Source organism: Dendroctonus ponderosae, unplaced genomic scaffold, assembly GCF_020466585.1.
Source record: "Dendroctonus ponderosae isolate FM_Combo_2020 unplaced genomic scaffold, Dpon_F_20191213v2 Dpon_F_20191213_2, whole genome shotgun sequence".
Lineage (NCBI taxonomy): Eukaryota > Metazoa > Arthropoda > Insecta > Coleoptera > Curculionidae > Dendroctonus > Dendroctonus ponderosae.
The window spans coordinates 18,339,786-18,358,449 of record NW_026018165.1 but is presented as its reverse complement, the minus strand read 5'-3'; the positions used below and the strand labels follow the sequence as shown (position 1 = coordinate 18,358,449).

Below are 18,664 nucleotides of genomic sequence, written 5' to 3'. Positions count from 1 at the left end.
CGAAAGGAATCGATTGAGCTCACAAAACACGCATGTGAAATTTTGATTTTTGGTCGAAATTTTTCCAAGGGTTGGGGTCGATTTTTTGAAAAAATAAAAATTTTCTCAAAATGTCTTAAATTTTGCATCATTTTAAGCTCACGGAAGCGACGAATGCATCGAACTCATTGAAAAACATGGTAGAAGTTTCAGATCCGAAATAATAGACATTTTCGGCACAGTTTAAGCGTTTTTTGATCATTCACGATCTTTATCCGACGATTTCTTCCTTATTATTGACCCAAACACTTTATAAATTTATATTTCTGACCTTCTAACGTCCAAAGGAATCGATTGAGCACAAAAAACACGCATGTGAAATTTTGATTTTTGGTCGCAATTTTTCCAAGGGTGGAGGTCGATTTTTTGGAAAAATTAAAATTTTCTCAAAATGTCTTAAATTTTGCATCATTTTAAGCTCACGGAAGCGAGGAATGCATCGAACCCATTGAAAAAGAACGTAGAAGTTTCAGATCCGAAATAATAGACATTTTCGGCACATTTTAAGCGATTTTTTAGCAAGAAGAACAGCAGAAAGAAAAGCCAGAATTGATTATCATTAACTGATTTCCACTTAAATCTTGCATATTATTTTGGCTCTCCAAAATCCACTGTAAATTATATTCAGCAAGAAAACTCCCTGGAGAATGTTGAACAAAAATAAACTGCCATCAAGAGCGGACGACAAGAAGAAGCCACTCGGTGGAAACGCTTTTCCAGAAACTTGAAATGCATCCAGTTAGTTACAGGGGCGTTCTGGGTAATAAGACAGATGGACTGGGCTATTTTCGGACTGCCGATGGAAAAAAGCGAGATCTTGACACATTATGAGTAAAGCGAAATCTCAAAACGTGCGAATTAAAAAGAGCTTCTTTCAATGCTAGTTTCCTGCTACTTTCAGCAAACTTTCGAAAGCAGCGACTGGATGCCTGCCGCCTTTGTAGCGATCGATGACTGCGCACTGGATTACAGAACGGGCGTGGTCCCATTCCGGGATATATTTGCATACATCCCGAGGGTTGTTCAGCGCCTTTTTACCCTCTAGAACCATTCTGATTGTTAACGTTTGTTTTTTTATATTTTAGATATTACGAGGACGAGCCAGCACATTCTTAATTGAATATCTTAAGGGAATATTCCTCGTTGAACGAAAAGCTAAAAAACTAATTGCCAATTAGATGGCATTACGGCCAGCAAACTGCTTGAAGCATTTAAAGTTCAAGTGAAAAATTGTCACGAATTTCCCTGGGAATTTCTTAATTAACTCGCCGACCTGTTTAAATTAATTTATGCGCCCGCCGTGGCCCATATGGCCAGCTTCTATAAAACAAATACTATTCTAATTAAATATAAGCAACAGTTTAATGGAATTAAACGATTCAATCAGATTAGAGCGGCAGCGTTAAGCCAGATGTGATGGCCAGAGCACGAAAACATCTGGTTTCGTAGGTACTGCAGATTTTTCAAGTTAAACAACCAAAATTGCATAATTTCGAAACAAAAACTGAAAAATTTACTTGTGGAAGATTTTTCGAAGCCTTGGCAAGGGAGAACAAGACTCAAGCTTATAAGGAGATCAGTCCTTAAGCATACATTAAAATGAGCAAACAGAGCTGTTTATTCTGCACATCCAGGCAAAGCAGATAAGGATGTGTGCTTCCCTTGAGGAAAGTTATCTTATTTTCCTTAACCAGAACATGCCCTATGAATCTATATGAGAACTTTATACTTAAGTACCTATAAGCAATTGATAAACCAATTAATTAACCCACTGTTAATGACCAGACATTTCCATAATCTACGTGATGTTTAGTGATTCAAATACACATTTTTTCCTTTCAATTTCCTGTTGTTTATTTATAGAATCCTGATAATAAAGACCGAAACAGGCGCTTTGCACTATTGAACAATTGAATTCGAGGAATTATTTTGAGAAGAGCCTGAGGCATGGGAGTAAGAAAGGCGTGAAGAAGTAATTATAGAAAATAATTGATATAAGAGAATGTTTGCTTAGAATATAAGCGGTTAATGCCCATTAATATCAATTGCTGTGTCAAGCAGTAGGAAGGGCATTGATTGAAACAAGGCTTTTATAGAGCTTTTCCAGCCACTCAAAGGAAATAATGTAGTGGTTAATGACACACTTTGGGGCCCAATGTTGGTTGCATTACAAACTTGGGCTTTAACCCCCTGTAAGGGCTAACTAAGCAGGGTGACTTGACATTGAAAAGTACTGTTAAATTCGGGTTTTTTTATATGTCTAAATACTCGGGAATTAATTGATAAAACCCATTGAAATCAGCCGATAAAAATCCCTCAGCCAAACCTTGTTGCTCAAAGTCAACAGCATTATCACACTATTATCACCATGAGTACATTGTGTGTTTATTTTGTAAACGGCCCTTCAGCTTGCTAAAGCAATTATAACAATTATAAAGGAAAATAACACTTTTAAAGTGATAAGTCCGCTATCAAGTGCGAAACCAGGAAACGAGGAGATAGCAGCCCTTACAATCTTGTTTCACTGGAACAGAACATGAATCACTGGCAAGTTTTCCAGCTCTAAGCGTCAGTTCTGGGCCAAAGTAAATGAAAAACTGTCCAAAAAATTACGGAACCGTCCAGTCCTAACAGTAGATCGAGCAGGAATAACAAACACGCATTTTTTACCTTGAAAATCAGGGAAAAATCCAAACAATGCCGAGAAAAAAACACAAATACACCCACTCCGTACAACGATCGAGGTAAACTAGAATTTTGACAAGCAAACTTTAAAGATGGCGCGGTTTGAATGACATAAAGTCAATAATTGCATTGTATAGGCAATTTCGCGTGCACCTGACCACGTTCTTGAATTCACGCGTTCTAATTGATTAATCTACTATTTTAAACCTACAGGACAATTGGAAAGACGAAAAGCACTTTCGGTTACGTCAACCTCTTAATACTTTCATCTCCATAAAAAAGAATCAAGCAATCAAAGTCCTAAAATTCGCTTAATTCAACCAAAACATCTTTTCTGTGTTTTTACTGCATCCATTAGTTGCAAACAGCCCAACTCACATTACCAGCCTTTGCGCCTTTCATTAACCGCCTTAAATTAACATCCCCTAACCTCTAAAATCCTATTAATAATTGGTAACGTAGCTGACCTTGAAAACGCCCCTGAGAACTATGTACAAATCCAGACAGATGTTATGCAGCACTACAATGCAAAAGAAAAGGACAGACTACAGATGTCTGATGCAACGGCATTCGTTCCGCTTACGCTATTGGTTGATCGAAATAATGATACCCAATAGTTCCATGTTGACAGACCTATTGACAAATATGTCATTAGAACGTATGCCCGAGGAAAACTGGTTGGTTGGGTGAGTTTTTCATCAAAAGTAGTGTAAAGGAAATGGTGAAAATGGTGTGATTTGAGTGAAATGTGCGACTTATCATTTGCGAAATCGAGTTCGGCTGGGGAATTATTGAATCGTGTCGAAATGACCTTTGAAAGCGGCGCTCAAGAGCCCTCAACATTGAAAAGGACCTTTACTTTGCCCAGGAACCCCTTTAATGCCTCCAGAATGTCGAAAAAGTGGACGAGAACGAACGAAAACGAATCCGATATTGCTAGAGATATAAAAATCGTGAATGGGGACAGCGAGAAGAATAATAAGAAAGTTTTTCGGTGAGTAACCTTGTTGATCAGGTGCAATGGGATAAACAAGCACCTACTGTTCAAACTATCGTTATTTGCGGGTTCTAAACCAACTACCAGACCTTTGGTCGGGTGTGTTCCGATCAATCTCTGGCCAATAATCAGAGACAACCAAAACTACCTAGCCGAAACGTTAATGAAGTGATTTCCTTACAGCCGCCCCTCAATCAAGAAAATTATCAGCAAAATCGCCCAGCATATCAGTGGAGTGCCAGGCATCAATCAGAGCCTGGACACCAACCGAGTTCCCCCGGTAGACTTCCAAACTTGGGGCCCAGAAGACACACCTGGAGTCACTGGGCTGAAAAACCAGGGCAATACGTGTTTTATTAATGCAGTGCTCCAATGCATTTCCCATACGGATATTCTGGCAGAGTATTTTGTGCTGGACAAGTATAAACTGGACTTGGCAAGAAGGAACAAGCTGAATTCAAAAAAATTCGGCACTAAAGGCGAAGTGACCGAACAGCTAGCAAAGATTCTAAAAGCGCTGTGGGCCTGCCAGTATTGCCCCGAATTGAGCACCAGTTTCAAGCAAGTTCTAGAGAAGCATGGCTCGCAATATAAGGGCAACCAGCAGCATGATGCTCAAGAATTCCTGCTGTGGCTTTTGGACAAAGTGCATGAAGATCTGAATACAGCCTCTAAGAAGAAATATAAGAATATCAAGGTAAGTGTCTGGAGCTAACTGGAGAGACTAAATGCAGCTTGGTAATAATAGTAATTGATTGAGGATAGCGCCAATTATCTAATCTCCTTATTTATCTTTGCTCTTATCTAATTAAATTGATGATTAACATTTAATGCAGTCATTTTGCTTGTGTAGGACATTTTTATTTATTCAAGGCCAGCAGTGGGTTTACGGTATCTGCTGATAGATAACGAAACGCTCAAATTATTAATTTATAAGGCGGTAGCACAACTACATCCCCTAACGTTTATTTTTGGATTTCCCTCAAACTTTGCTTTAAATTATTAATTTTATTTTTTCTGCTCTACTAAGCGCTAACTATTTAATCGTGCTTAAATCGATTCATAATATTATTGAATTTAGATATGGCTAAGTTGTTGCCAAGTAAGTGCATTTATTGGCGTTTAGAGCTGTAAATCAAAGTTCAAATAATCAGATTGGAATTAGGTGTTTGCCTCGGTAATTCTTTAAAATTTGTCATCGGCTTAATTTTGATTTTTTTATCAAAACGCAGGATGTAGCTAATTCTCAAGGAAACACTTTTTTAGAACCACTTTTGTTTCTATGCGCGTTTTCATTTACTTATACCATTCACGAACATTCAACATGAACCATCCACGAATTAATATACGAACCCATACAACTAATTTGTGCAATTTGCATGAAGGTTTTCGGCCAGTCCGAGCTCAAATTGCAATGAATAAGGCGCTGACCATGACTGAAATAGCCAATAACTGTTAACCGATTCATCCCACACCAAGGTACAGTAAGTCCTAGTCAGGAAATAGTTTCTTGTTTACGCAGTTTGTTGATAACTGGAGCGCTACAGAATTTTCCCGCTCCGAAGCGAAAATTGGAGTTTTTATCGTATTTACTGCGAAAATTCATCCACTAAGCAGGAAATTGCTTAGTAGGTATAAAGCCAATTATTCTTGAAAAACAGCGCTACAGGCGAACAATGAAATCTCCATTTAGAACAATAAAAATCAGAATAAAAATTTTGATCATGTACTGCGGATGACCTTGCTCTGGAAACACACTCCACTGACAAGAATTTTCATTTATAAATAAATACACAATGTTGCCGACTTGGATTCTATCAAGAACAACCTCAAGATTCATAAATGAAATCGGTTTATTTTAAAATGTTCAAATCAAAAAAACGTTGAATGTTGTGCCACAGCGGTTTCCCAAATAAATCGCCATCAGACCAATAGCGCAAAGCTTTCGCTACTTAATCATCGGGAAAAATTTGAAACAATATTGGAAATCAGTTTTTGGAGCAGTTTCAATTTATTTAGGTAATTTTCCGCATATCTGAAAAGTACGTGAGTTATTATCGGTTAATGTTTAAATAGATCCGGATATGGAACAAAACAAAGGCAAATACTGATCAGGTCACTCACCTTTAAGCAAACAAATTCACGCTTCATTTTCACCTTTTCCCTGTTCCGAGAAGTCAAGCCTAACTTCTTGCTAAATACTTTCATTCATTGCTCATTTGTGCTCCTTTTCGCGTGGTTTTCTGCGTAATTTTTCATCTAAAAGTTCAGTTTCCGTTGCCATGTAAGTATTTAAGAAACATGCTTCATAGAAGTGAGTTACAATTAAAATGGCCTTAATTTCGAACAGGTTTGCTGCAACAAGTAGTGAATTATACCATTAAAGAAACGGGGTTTGAGCATCTAGTTAATTAACAAGGTTCTGCGCCAGTGTTTCAAAAATGTTTTCTAAATTACACTTATTTGAGTTTCTGAATGGGTGCAAAAGTATTTTATGTTTAACCAAATCCGAGTTTAAAGAATAATTGATTTGAAAAACGCATCTGCCATCTGGGATTTTGCGTGTCCGAGGAAGAATTTAATTAATTGAAAGCAAATATTGCAATGGTAAAAGAAACGGAGTCACAAGTACTTTCTGGTTAACTTCAAGATGTTTGAGGATTTGCCAGAGTTAGTTCTCAATTAACTCCATTACAAGGAGAATAAATGACATTGTCCAAAGATGATTCTGCAAATTGGTGCAAAAAACAATAATTAATCAAGCTAATCATCACATTGCTAGCCTTCAACTCAACGCAAGTAACGTGCGACCTAAAACGTAACTTTTAGACCAACAGTGAAGTGGACTATTTCAATTATATCCTAATTTGCTTCGAACTCAACTATGTTTGCGAAGTGACACTGAACCGCTAATTCTGAGCTATAGTTGAAAAAACGCCTATGTGAGCTTTATTATTGGATGTTGTGCGCTTCATCGCTAGTTTTTTCCGGTTAAATGTCGCGCTATTAATGAAATTATCAGATGATCAATTGATGGGCAACGAATATAAACCGCCTTAAAATGAGATTTTTTGTGAAATTCTGCCATTGTTGGAGCCGTGAAAACAGCGGCCCTGAAACGGATGTTAATTTTACGAGATGCTTATCGCTTTAAATCATTGTGAAAATGAAACTTTTCCTTTCGTTGTGGACTTTGATCGGCATTTATATCTTCAGTCTCACTCTTGTTTGTCTGTTGTTCCAAATACCGATCAATCAATAGTTTGATTAACCAATTATTGGCTAAATGGGTTTATACCAGTTCACATCTTGTGTAAAAACTAGAGAGATTTCAAACCATTTCCATCTTGAGCATATTTTTGTATCGCATTCCGATCTGATGATTAATCAAACAAACATCAATCGAGTGGAAATTTCTAATTGCTGGGCGCTTATAAGGAAAATGTGGCGGCGTTCAGAAGGAAATTGCCACGCCAAATGCGATTTTCCAATGTGCGACTGGGCAAATTTGGGAATTCATTTTTGGGAGAAGTTTCCCAATTTTGTTCTGTGGGGGAATTTTGCAAGCTCTGATTTTTGAGTGGAAACATATTCGCATTAATTTTCACAAACACCTCGCGATCGTTCCTAATTGCTCCAATGATTGCAACATAAACAACATTCTTCGGTCGATGCGGTTGTTGTATGTTGAGCCGTAACATACAAGTTGAACCACACTGTTGATAATGTATAATGAGTTTCTAATAAAAGTGTAATAACATGTGTATATTATGGTAATCAGTTGCTGAGTAGCCGATGTCCATTTATAGAGGAAAATCCGTTATTCCTTATGTGCAGGCGTTTTAATGAGCTGCTCATTATGTGATGAAGCAATGATTAGATACTTGCGTTTTGAGACCCCTGTTATGCATCAGTAGCTGATTAAAATTAGTAATCAGATTCATTCAATTAGTACCCAAATAAACATGAACAAACACATCTAAACATAAAAATGTTACATAGAGCAAACTTCCCTCGCATGTTCATTGCCTATGCCCAACTTTCGGCTGGACACGCAGTAGAATTTATTGGCCAGTGTCACAATAAGTTGTGCAAACTAAAAATACTCTAAAAAAATTCTAATGACCGAGCTGAAATAGACCGATGTTGTGGCGCAAAGTCAATGCCATTACCATTGCAATAGAGGAAAATTTTAAATAAACTATTTGTCTGGAAACTGCAGCCATTAATGTTATGGACCCAACTGGGGGAAAACCGCTGTTTACTGACTCTCAATCTCAATTTCTCTTCTGTAACTATAGATTCATATTGTTTTCCAGACCTCTGGTCGGCCTGATGAAGTAATAGCGGCAGAAACGTTGGAGAACTATAGAAGATGCAACAACTCGTTCATCCAGAGCATCTTCCAGGCCCAGTATCGGTCGTCTTTGAGTTGCTCCCGATGTCGCACGCAGTCGAACACTTTCGACCCATTTCAATGCATTTCGGTCCAATTGCCGCAGTTTCACAAGCAAAGCATTTACGTTACTGTAAGTCCCATCCTAAACAGTTCAGCTGAAAGTTAAAATTGTTCCATTTGCAGGTGGTTTACACGTCGCAACAACCCCGCCAGGTTCAGATCGGCCTAAATTTGCCCTCAGGAGCCTCCATCAACGAGCTGCGAGCCATCCTCGAATCGGACACGTCCATCGAAAAGAGCAACATGTTGCTTACGGAGATTGGCGACGCTGGATTTATGCGCACTTTTAACGATGCCCAGTGTGTCAGCATTATATCGGAAATTGATCCCGTTTACTGTGTGGAAACTGCCCAGTTAAAAGACTCTGAAGGCAGCGCAACCAGCCCCTACATCCTGCTTTGTTGGATCAACATTGTTAAGGGGAATCCAGGATATTTGCGGAAGTTTGGTGAGCTCCAATCCTTTTTTAAACCCGGTCGTCATTAACTTTGGGGGTATTTCTATGGCAGGAAGTCCCTATACTATGCAGGTATCGCGCGAAACCAACTACGACGATCTGCAGAAGCTGGTTTTAAAGGAAATGGCCCCGATTCTCCATGATGACATTCTGATTTCCTCACAACCGAAAGGAGTAAGACACTCGCCATCTCCATTAACGGCAGGCGGCAAATCACGTTCGGTTTGTTTGCTTCAGATATTCAAAATGCGCATCTCGGATCCGGCATGGAACGAAAGTGAGCCGCCCTGTTATCTCGAGCCGCAGCTGGAGCATCCGCTCTTCATGGAAGCGATCGATCAAGCCCTGGCTCTGTGTAGCGAAGACGGGGGACCGCCTCATGTGAAACTGGTGATGGAATGGACGGAAAGCAGCAAAAAGTCCATTATAGCAGAAGACGGCGATCTTATCGAGGAACATTCGACGGTGAAGCTGCTAAGGGCGCAAGCCCTGCAAGGTAACGCTGCAAGAAAGCAAGTGTCCTAAACTTAGCCTAATAGTTGTGAAAAAAGGTGGGGCCCCGTTGACTTTGGAAGAGTGTTTGCGCGATTACACTGAAGCTGAAACGTTGAGTGATGCATGGAGGTGTCCGCATTGCCAGCAGTACCAGCCGGTGGTGAAAACCCTGGATGTGTGGTCTCTTCCCGACATTCTCATAGTGCACTTTAAAAGATTCAGACAGTAAGAGCGTTTGCTTTTGGGAAGGTCCATTGCAATTAATAGCCATGTGCATTTCAGGCACAGCATACGAGGCGGGAATTCAACCAAACTAACCACCATGGTGGACTTTCCGGTCTACGGGTTCGACATGTCTCCTCATTTGGCCACTAAGCGCCAGCCTCCCAATATGGCCTCAAATAACATGGCTGATAGTGATCTGATCAATGGATGGTCTCCTTGGAAAAGGTCGCGGAAGCCCTCCACATGCAATGAAAACGTCTACGATCTCTACGCCATTTGTTACCATCATGGCACTGATTTAGAAACAGGACACTATACCGCAGCCTGCAAGAACCCCTACGATCTTAATTGGTACTTGTACGACGATGCCAAAGTGAAGAACCTGAGCAAAGATGCCGACGACTTATCACCAGTATTAGTGAATAACAGTGCCTATATTTTGTTTTATCAGCGGCGCAGCATGGGGATTAGCTCGAACAGTTCAGCCGCCAGTACCAGTTCAGTTGGTTCTGGCAGTGATCACTGGGTATGTCGCATGCCCAAATTTGTGCCTCCCAAGTTTGCGAAACAGCCTGAAAAGGTAAGGTAGTGATTTATTGGGGGGTACCAAGTTTCGATGTTTGTCGTACTTTGTTCAGGTTGAAAAAACCGTGTCAATTAAGGACGACTTGAAAGCCATCGAGAAGGACAGCGAACTAACTGGGAACAAAACCGACGAAATTGTCGCCCTGCGGAACAGCCAGAACACCTTGTATAGTAGCCGGAAGTCGCTGGAAATTAAAGTGACCGAGCCGTTGCGGAACTCGCCCACGTTAAGCCTCAACTTGAATAGGTCTGCAGTTTTTCCCCAAAAAACCATTGTCAATCAACAACCTCTGTTCTTTTCCCCAGATCGTCCTCGGAAATATCCACGAAGAAGCCGATATTTACAACCAGCGTGTACATTAATTCGCCTGGTAGCGACGATGTTTCGGATTCTCCTAAAAAACTGGAGAGCATTAAAGTGATTCTTAGGGAACCCACTAGGGAAAGTGGCACGGTTAATGTGACCAACGACATTGAAAAACCCGATGTTTATACCACTACGGCCTCGATACAGAGACACTCGGATATCGAAAAGGGCGCCTCGAAGACCCATCTGAACTGGGTAAGATCAAGCTTTCTATTCGATAACTCTTGATAAAACGATGGTTTTTGTTCCAGATGTCTCCACAACCAATCAAAAAATCTGCCTCAACTCAAGAACACCACACCGTTTTTTCTGTATGAGTGGTGGGGCTAATTAGGTGTATATTTGCGTGTAAATAAAAAAAGTTCTTTACTTGAGCGACACAATAACGGATTTTGTGGCTCACTACCACGTACAATTGGCAACCACAAACCTCCGACTACGGCGAAAAGAACTACAAGTTCAGAGTGAAAACCACCGGTTTGGGTACTTTTCAACGTATTAAGGTTAATACTGAATTATGCAGGTATTACTTGTGATTTGGGACAGCTCTTTTTTTGAGTATGTTTGGTAAGCAAACAGTTTTTGTTTAATGATATTTTATGACAGCGTTTTGATTATTATAACCATTATTTCTTGTTTTGGAATAATTATTTTTTTGTCGATATTTTATGTTGTTATGGAGTCTCATTTGGAACAGGATTTTGAGCACGTAAGGCTCGAAAATGTTGCACTTTATGTACTGTCCAAGTAGTGACTTTCCTGTTTAGTATTGTAGCTTGCATATGTAACTATACATTTAATAGTTGAATGAGTCAAACACGGATATGCCAGCTGCAAAACTACCATTTGAAATTGATTTACTCCAAGTTAAACGTTTGAAAAGTGATATTATGACATAAATAGATTTTATTTTTATTATAATGAGTTCATTCTATCGTTTTGACGACACTTATTCATTCGTTTTATGTGTTACAGTATATATTTAGTGCACGGGATTTAATTTCATTATCTGATTCATTACAGGGTGTCTCCAAACAGTTGGAGACTTAGCTTTGTACAGAAAAAGTGCACCAATTTGATACTATTCGGCTTTTCAGGTCGTATCGAACTAGGATTAGAAATTGCAATTTGATGATTGTAAATAATTGAACCGAATTTTTGGGTGTAAGTAGTTTTAAGTACTAATGATAGTAAGATTTAGTGCCTAAAGTTCGGCTGATCGAAAGGAAATTTTGAATGACTTCAAAGTATTTCCATTAGCCGATTCAATTTTTGTCCTTTTATTAAGAAAGTTATAAATTACAACGAGCAGCGATTTTTACATAAAATAATACTTTGAACAGTTGCCAGTGCGCTAGTTTTTTGTCCTTCATCAATCCATTCTACTGGTAAAATACGATGCAGCTAATCGTATTAATTTGTAAAATCCCGTATTTTATACGCCTTTGTACTCTTATTATTATTGTAACATGTAAAACTGGTGCCTTAAATTTAATATTTATTGATTATTGTTCTGTTACACCGTCAAATAAAGAAATATGTGTATGTGGTTGTTTCAGTGAATATTGCTATCCAAATGCTCCGCATTTGTTTTTGACCTACCTAGATCTTGTTACAAATGGCAGAATTTTGCATATCATTACTGTATTATTTATCTAAATATGTAACATCATTGTTGCGGCACTTCCAACGCCTTTTGGCGAAACGCTCATTAAAGGTGGACTTTGTCGACCCATGACTAATGTGAAGGTAARATTTGTTCGAAAAAACTGCCCATCGGAAAGGTTATTGCAGGATCACCGACAAGTAMATATTGTATACAGGATGATTAAAAAAATYATRGGTCATTTATAGGTGAAAATTGAATTTGAATGATTTTTGCGTCTTCTTCAGCACTTTTATTCAAAAKAACGCTCCTGAAATCGCATCAGAACRAACATGAATCTTTGGCGTATTTTGCAGGATTTCCAAGAGGATTCGTCGGATTTTGACTGCTTGACTGTTGCACATTGRTAGTGCAAAAACTATRTTCTCATGTAATAAACAAGGATCAGTATTGACACCACAGTGTGATTATGAGCATGTTTTGATATGCAAATGTTTCCATTATGTTTCAAGTGTGAAACTACAAAGCACTATTGAGATAAGGATTACATATTACGATTTAATTCAGATTATTGAAATTTGACCTAAATAGTTTCGATTTAAATGGACCGTTTGAATGTTATTGTCTGCCCACTAGAGCAAGATTTGATCAAAAGGATGCTTAATTAATTTATCGCAGTGCTACAGGCAAGAAAGCGCGCATAAATGGACAATTTAGTAAAAGTGTTAAACACGAAAGAGATTATATGGCCACGTAATGACAAATCATTGCGAATACTTTGTCAAGGAATTACTGTAATTGACCCAATTATCGGAAACTAACAACAAGGTCTCGTCAAGAACTTATTAAACCGGATGATGGGATTTTCGCAACAATAATGGGGGTGGTCTAGCAAATTTAGCCAGCTTATCAAGGCTGCAGTAAAAAATATTGTTCAAGTGGCAGCTATCGGTGTAGATTTAATCAAATAAATGGCACAAAACAATACCAATTACTCTGAGAAACCATATGCTGAGAGCAACAGCTTCTGCAACGTAAGCAGCGCATTTATAACAAACTTTACTTCGCCAGCGGAAGCTCAAAAATGCCTCAAAAAAACCTTTTTTATAAAAAAATACTGATAATGAGCAATTGATAAATTGCACAATTTGGCTACGCCCATAGTAAATCGGACAATTGATTTGCACAATTCTAATTTATGCTCGTTGTTGATCTAATTAAACAGCCGAACATAATTTAAGTAATTTAGAACACCTATCGGCGCAGCTTTTGTGCAATCGCCGTTTTTTAAATGGTTGTTTCGGGTTAATTGGTTTTTCCTAATCATTGTCGCATTTGGGTCAATTTATAACGCCAGGGTGTCGGTTTGTTTGGGAAGGTTTAGAGCTTTTACTTAAGAGCGTGATAAATATAACACTAAAATCGAGAACTGATCARCAATTTATTGGAAAATTCCATAGCCAATTCTGTTCTGTTGCCTWTGAAAGAGAAAATTGATCATTTTTATRTCGCAATTGGCTTCTATTCTGCTGTTGGARTAATTCCGACTTTCAGGATTCAATTTCTTCCGGTTTTCTTCTCAACCAAATTTAACTGGATATTTTTCAGCCAATACAAATTATTCGCAATTTATCCGCCCAAAACAACGTTTAAAAGAGCACAAAAGGTACTCGCTAGTCTCAAAAAGTCCCGAAAACATCCAGTTTTTGTCACATATTGAACCTCTAGGAATCAAACTAGTTCGCCTCCCATAAAATCCGCATATGGCTGACATTTAAAATGTACCAATTACAAGGAATTTGCCGTTCAGCAATTGAACAAAATGTGAATATTTTATAAAATACCTCAAAAAATCGCGTAAAAACCAATCACTTAGATTGCGCAACAAAATTATTACCATTTCGTAATCGGTAGATACGTTAAACTTTACAATCGGGTTGAAAAATACCCTGACAACTATTGAGCCCATTTATATCAATTCAAGCCGGATACATTCGGCATATTGCAGCCATTACGCACACAAATGGATCGACCATTAGGAAAAATCGTTTTCGGTGAAAAAGGCGAGGAAATTGATCACGCGGTTGGCAAATGAGATCACTTTTACTTTGCATTTGCATGCCCAAGGAAGAGAACTTGTTAATTGGATCTTTTCCGATCGTTCTACACATGGATTGATTGTAGCAGGAACAATACGAACAGGAATTTGAGCAGAAAAACCTAAGCTTGCAGCTGTAAAATGTTTTTAATTCATACACAATCGATGTTAATTACACACATTTGAGTAACAAAATTTTTATATTAAGATCCATGTTTAGGAGGCTGGCAACACTCAGGATTATGCACGATTTCTATGAAACTTTTTGCATCTTCAGAAGCAAATGACTTTTGAACAAAGCTCTCAAAACAGAAATTTTGGTACCCACCATTGCAAAAGTGGACACAAAATCGCAAATATTTGCGATTTTCATGAAACTTTTGCCATCTTTAGATCCAAGTGTTTTCCCTAAATGGTGCGAACTTCACATCCCCACTTGCTTTAGTTTGGAAGAAGCAAACATCTAAAGAAGAGCGGATTTGTGTAGAAACATCCGTTTAGAGACTCAAGTTTAAGAAGCTGGTTCAAATCACATTTATGGACGATTTCTGTGAAACTTTCCGCATCTTCAGATTCATATATGGTCTGTAGACAGTGTGAGTTTCAAAAAAACGAATTATTGAATGGGAGCGCGCATTTGAGTAAACTTTTAGCCCCATTTAGGAAGCTGGCAAAAATCAGGATTTTTGACGATTTTTATTCAACTTTCGGCATCCGAATATTCAAGTGTTTGCTAAACAGAATTTTCAAAGAAGAGCGCACAGTTAAGCTACAAAAACCTGTACTGGCACCATTAGTCTAAAAAAGTCATTGAATAAATGAATATTTCAAGTAGTTTGGGAACATTTAAAATTGCAGTTGAAAAAATGGTGTTCGTAAAAGCAGGTGCTTTGATCAATACAGAGGACAAAATGTTGTCCATTTATTGCCGAAAATCTGCGGTTAATTATGCAGAAATTCGCCCATTGATTTCGCGGTCCAGTTCTTGCAGATCGGAATTTTGGGCATGGTCCCTGCATGGGTTCTTTCCTAACATCGATTACGCAATAGGCGGTTCCTGCGATGTTACATATTACACCCAGTACATATCAGGCCGCTTTTCAATTTCTACCAGCGTGGGTTTATCAGTCAGACACATAAGAAACACCATCAAGACTCGTTTTTTACTTCCCTGAATCACGTCTGACCTACTCAGAAATTCGATAATTGCATTTTCGGCTTAATTTTTGCCAATTTCTCTTTCGATTTGCCTTAATGTTTGTTTTTTTGGCTCCTAAGTACTAAACATTTTATAAAAACAAATGCACATTTACAACTGAACACAGGCGAGTGGCGCAACCTAATCTCAACAAAGCAAGAGATCTGAATCAGATCAGTTTCGAGGAACCAAATAAGTACCAATTTATTGTTGACTGCTGATAAAATGCGTTACAATTGCTGGCCGATTTGGGTCACGACCAATTGCAGTAAGTCTTATTTACTGTTGCTTTTTCGATAATTGCAAGAAGATCACCTTAATATTCACTGAAGCGCTTGCAAGGTATGAGGCAACCTTTTTCGCTCACACTGATAACCATTCGCATAATTAAAAACCCTAAACTGCCCGAGATTTTTCAATTTTTTTTTATTGAAGAAGAATATACAGGGTGTTTTTTTTGTAAAAAACAGGCATGATACCGAACAGTTATGTGAAACAAATCCTTGATTACACTTCGTCTAATAAAAAATTCCAGGGTCTTCTTTTGTGGAATCAAATCTACTTTAATACTATTCAATTATTGTATAGAATTCACCGCCTCCAAGGAACAATGCGGTTCCATTGTTCTTCTTCTGCGAGATACGCCCCAAGAAACCTTTGCAGGAATCAGAATTTGCAAATCAAATACGCCACATCCTTCATACTTCCACTTGGGCTTCTGTTAATAAATTTTCTGGTAATTCCCCAGTATGATATAAAGTCGTTAAAACATTATCGCTGACATAACTAGGTGATCTAAGAAGCGGACACCACGTTACGAAACGTGGTTCTACTAAATTATCTTGAACTAGATTCGATCTTAAACAATTTCTTGCTAAGGCAAACACACCAAACCTAAAAGCTCCTTAATGGAAAAAAATCGTGGGCGGATACACCTTTTGCAGATTTTATTGATACGAGAACTGATCTAGTTCGAGGCTTGATGATGGAAGTTGGCAAATTGGTTGTTATTAGTTCGTGATCTGTTGCAGTTTTATTTCACCTCTATCACTGCTGGTTGAGAAATCCACTTTCGCATTGAAACTAGAGCTTCTCATCGGTTTACAAATGTAAACGCTTTATCCAAATTTCACAAAAAACTTGCGAAACTATTGGTCTCACACCTTTAAAGGATGCACAGAATTACAATGTTTTGAAGAGATTTTGCATCAATAATCGGACGAAATGTTTTTTTGGCTCGTGCGGAATAGTAAATAGGCGAAATAAATTTTCCAATTGTCCAACTACTTTGAATTTTAACGTAAAACTTTCGCAAAACAAATGTTTGTATTTTTTTATACAAAATCTGCAAGTAAAAGAGTCTTAAACCCACGGAAAACTATCCAATTTCAGGTTATTAGTAATTTGATTTTCATCGCTTCAAAATGAATTAGTCTATTCTTTATAGCACTAGTATTGTAAATATTTAAAAAATATTGTGTTTATTCGAGTAAACAGGAAGCAATTTTTCTGCACATGGCAATTTTATATAGTTTTAAGTAAAAACAGATAAAACGTTGGGCAATCCGCCGCAAACAAATCTTGTTCTTAAACCTAATATCTCAAGATTGGGCTCACTGATTTGCATGCAATTTGGAGCGAGTATACTTGACTTAATGTGGAATAAGGGAAAAATATAAGTATTAAAAATAATTTCTGCAGCCGACAAATCCATGAGGAAATAGGGAATTTTGCACTTTTCGCTATAAAGTCGATCATAGCTTCACAGCAAGTGTTTTTTTTGCGCAAACAAAGTTCGTTATGGATTTTAATCTGCTGAGCTCAAATCTATCCAAACAATTGTGATTTATCCGAAAAAATCGATCAAACTGAAAATCGTGATTTTCGGTGGTTAAATGACGATTGTTTAATTTCGTTGTTAAAACCTTATTCGTTAACCAGTATTCATACATAACTTTTATTCCCAATCAAGCAATTATAAGTAAATTCAAAAGAAACTCCTGGGTTCCAGTCAATTTTATTGTTTACCATTTAAAATGTCACAAAAACGTTTCGGTGTTTTTCTCCACCATCATCAGTTTGTCTTCACATTGCCAAATGTTAAGACAAACTGATGATGGTGGAGAAAAACGCCGAAACGTTTTTGTGACATTTTAAATGGTAAACAATAAAATTGACTGGAACCCAGGAGTTTGTTTTGAATTAGGTTGAGATGTAGTTAGAAAAATATACACAATTATAAATAAAACTAATAAACATGAAATTCTCTTTCGGTATAATTGCGGGAAACCCCAGAAAATTACGGAGTTTCTCAGTTTTCTTTCGGTTCTCAGGTACCTTCCGATGAAATGTCGAGGAAATACGGAAAACCCCCGATCGGTTTGTTGTGGTCTTCAGAAATAAACTTCTGAGCCTTGTAAGAGGAAGAACCGGTTTTTTCTGAAGACCACAACAGACCGATCCCCAAGAATTTCCTCTTTTCCAAGTTTCCCTACATTTGAATCAAAACTACCATAGCCAATTGAACAATTTGCATCTGGCCAATTGAAAAATCCATTCTTTCCTAAAGCTTAGACGCAATTGCCTTATCCGAGAAAAATACATGTGTAGAACGACGCAGGTGGTTCATATTTCGCATAACAAGAATGCAAAAGTTGTATAGTAGGAGAGGGGCTGAAACCCTACAACTTTCATATCCTTCGGTACCACCAAGTCCCCCCGAAAATCCCCTAAACCGACAAGGCACCTTCAGAACCACTTTTGATCCAGTTTTCAACGATCTACCGAAAAGCAAACAACTGGTTCTTAAGGACGTTCCCAAACCGTCAATGAACGAAAGTAAGAGTGCATAATAACTCAAGAGTACCAGAGTACCACTTAACTGGCTCGCGACTATACGCACTCAGCTGTGACATAACATTAGGGAACCATTCGACAACCCGGTCAATAACAATGAGTTTTTTGATTTGATTTTCATCGTTTTTTGCTTGCAAAACTGTTGGACATGAAGACGATCAACTATTCGCTGCCAGTTTTGGTGGTTTTAGCGAGTTTGTGCGSGTTCTCGGTTGTGGACTCGCAAAAGGACTGCGGCCTCAAACGACTCAGCACCTCTAAACTGGTTTGCTACTACGGCACTTTGGAGGACGCAAATGRCTGTTTTTGCACTCACGTTATTTTGCCGGCCAATTCGGATGYTAAGCGAATTGAAACGCTGAAGACCAAAGGAGTTAAGGTTTTCATTCGCGTCTCTGATTTCCATCAGGTAAGGAACTTGATTGACYAGAAACTTACGGAAATCGCTATTCCGGAAAGTACAGTTTAAAATGTTTTATTTTTAACTGTTACATCCATGATTTGATGCCCATAAAATACTAATGATTGTCTCCTGGATGTGACTGCAATATTAATTAATAAGGACTCGTTCACGACTGCTGTTTGCCATTTTTTAGC

At 38.2% G+C, this 18,664-nt stretch overlaps 3 protein-coding genes across 5 annotated transcripts in view; 2 read left to right on the top strand and 1 right to left on the bottom strand.

The window, feature by feature from the left end:
- LOC109545347 (protein tweety) overlaps positions 1–2,815 on the bottom strand; it is a 15,394-nt gene extending 12,579 nt beyond the window's left edge. Inside the window, exon 1 of the mRNA XM_019915997.2 lies at positions 2,710–2,815. The gene's annotated coding sequence lies outside the window, so the exon portion shown is untranslated. The remainder of the gene's footprint in view (positions 1–2,709) is intronic.
- Positions 2,816–3,332: 517 nt separating this feature from the next.
- On the top strand, positions 3,333–11,854 carry LOC109545356 (ubiquitin carboxyl-terminal hydrolase 31). 3 transcript variants are annotated; one of them, XM_019916012.2, is made up of 11 exons: positions 3,334–3,718; positions 3,905–4,418; positions 8,041–8,250; positions 8,304–8,628; positions 8,690–8,811; positions 8,875–9,133; positions 9,189–9,357; positions 9,415–9,937; positions 9,996–10,189; positions 10,249–10,504; positions 10,561–11,854. In XM_019916012.2, exons 1-11 carry the CDS (start codon positions 3,471–3,473, stop codon positions 10,624–10,626), a joined length of 2,886 nt encoding a protein of 961 aa, XP_019771571.2. In that variant the 5' UTR covers positions 3,334–3,470; the 3' UTR covers positions 10,627–11,854. The 3 variants fall into 3 exon arrangements, with proteins under 3 accessions (XP_048519639.1, XP_019771571.2, XP_048519640.1); XM_048663683.1 differs by having other exon boundaries at positions 9,177–9,357; XM_048663682.1 differs by having other exon boundaries at positions 3,333–3,718; positions 8,690–9,133.
- Positions 11,855–17,985: 6,131 nt separating this feature from the next.
- LOC109545326 overlaps positions 17,986–18,664 on the top strand; it is a gene marked incomplete in the record, with an annotated part of 13,548 nt that continues 12,869 nt past the window's right edge. The window contains 1 exon segment of the mRNA XM_048663914.1: positions 17,986–18,476. Within this exon segment, the coding sequence (XP_048519871.1) occupies positions 18,216–18,476 (261 nt within the window).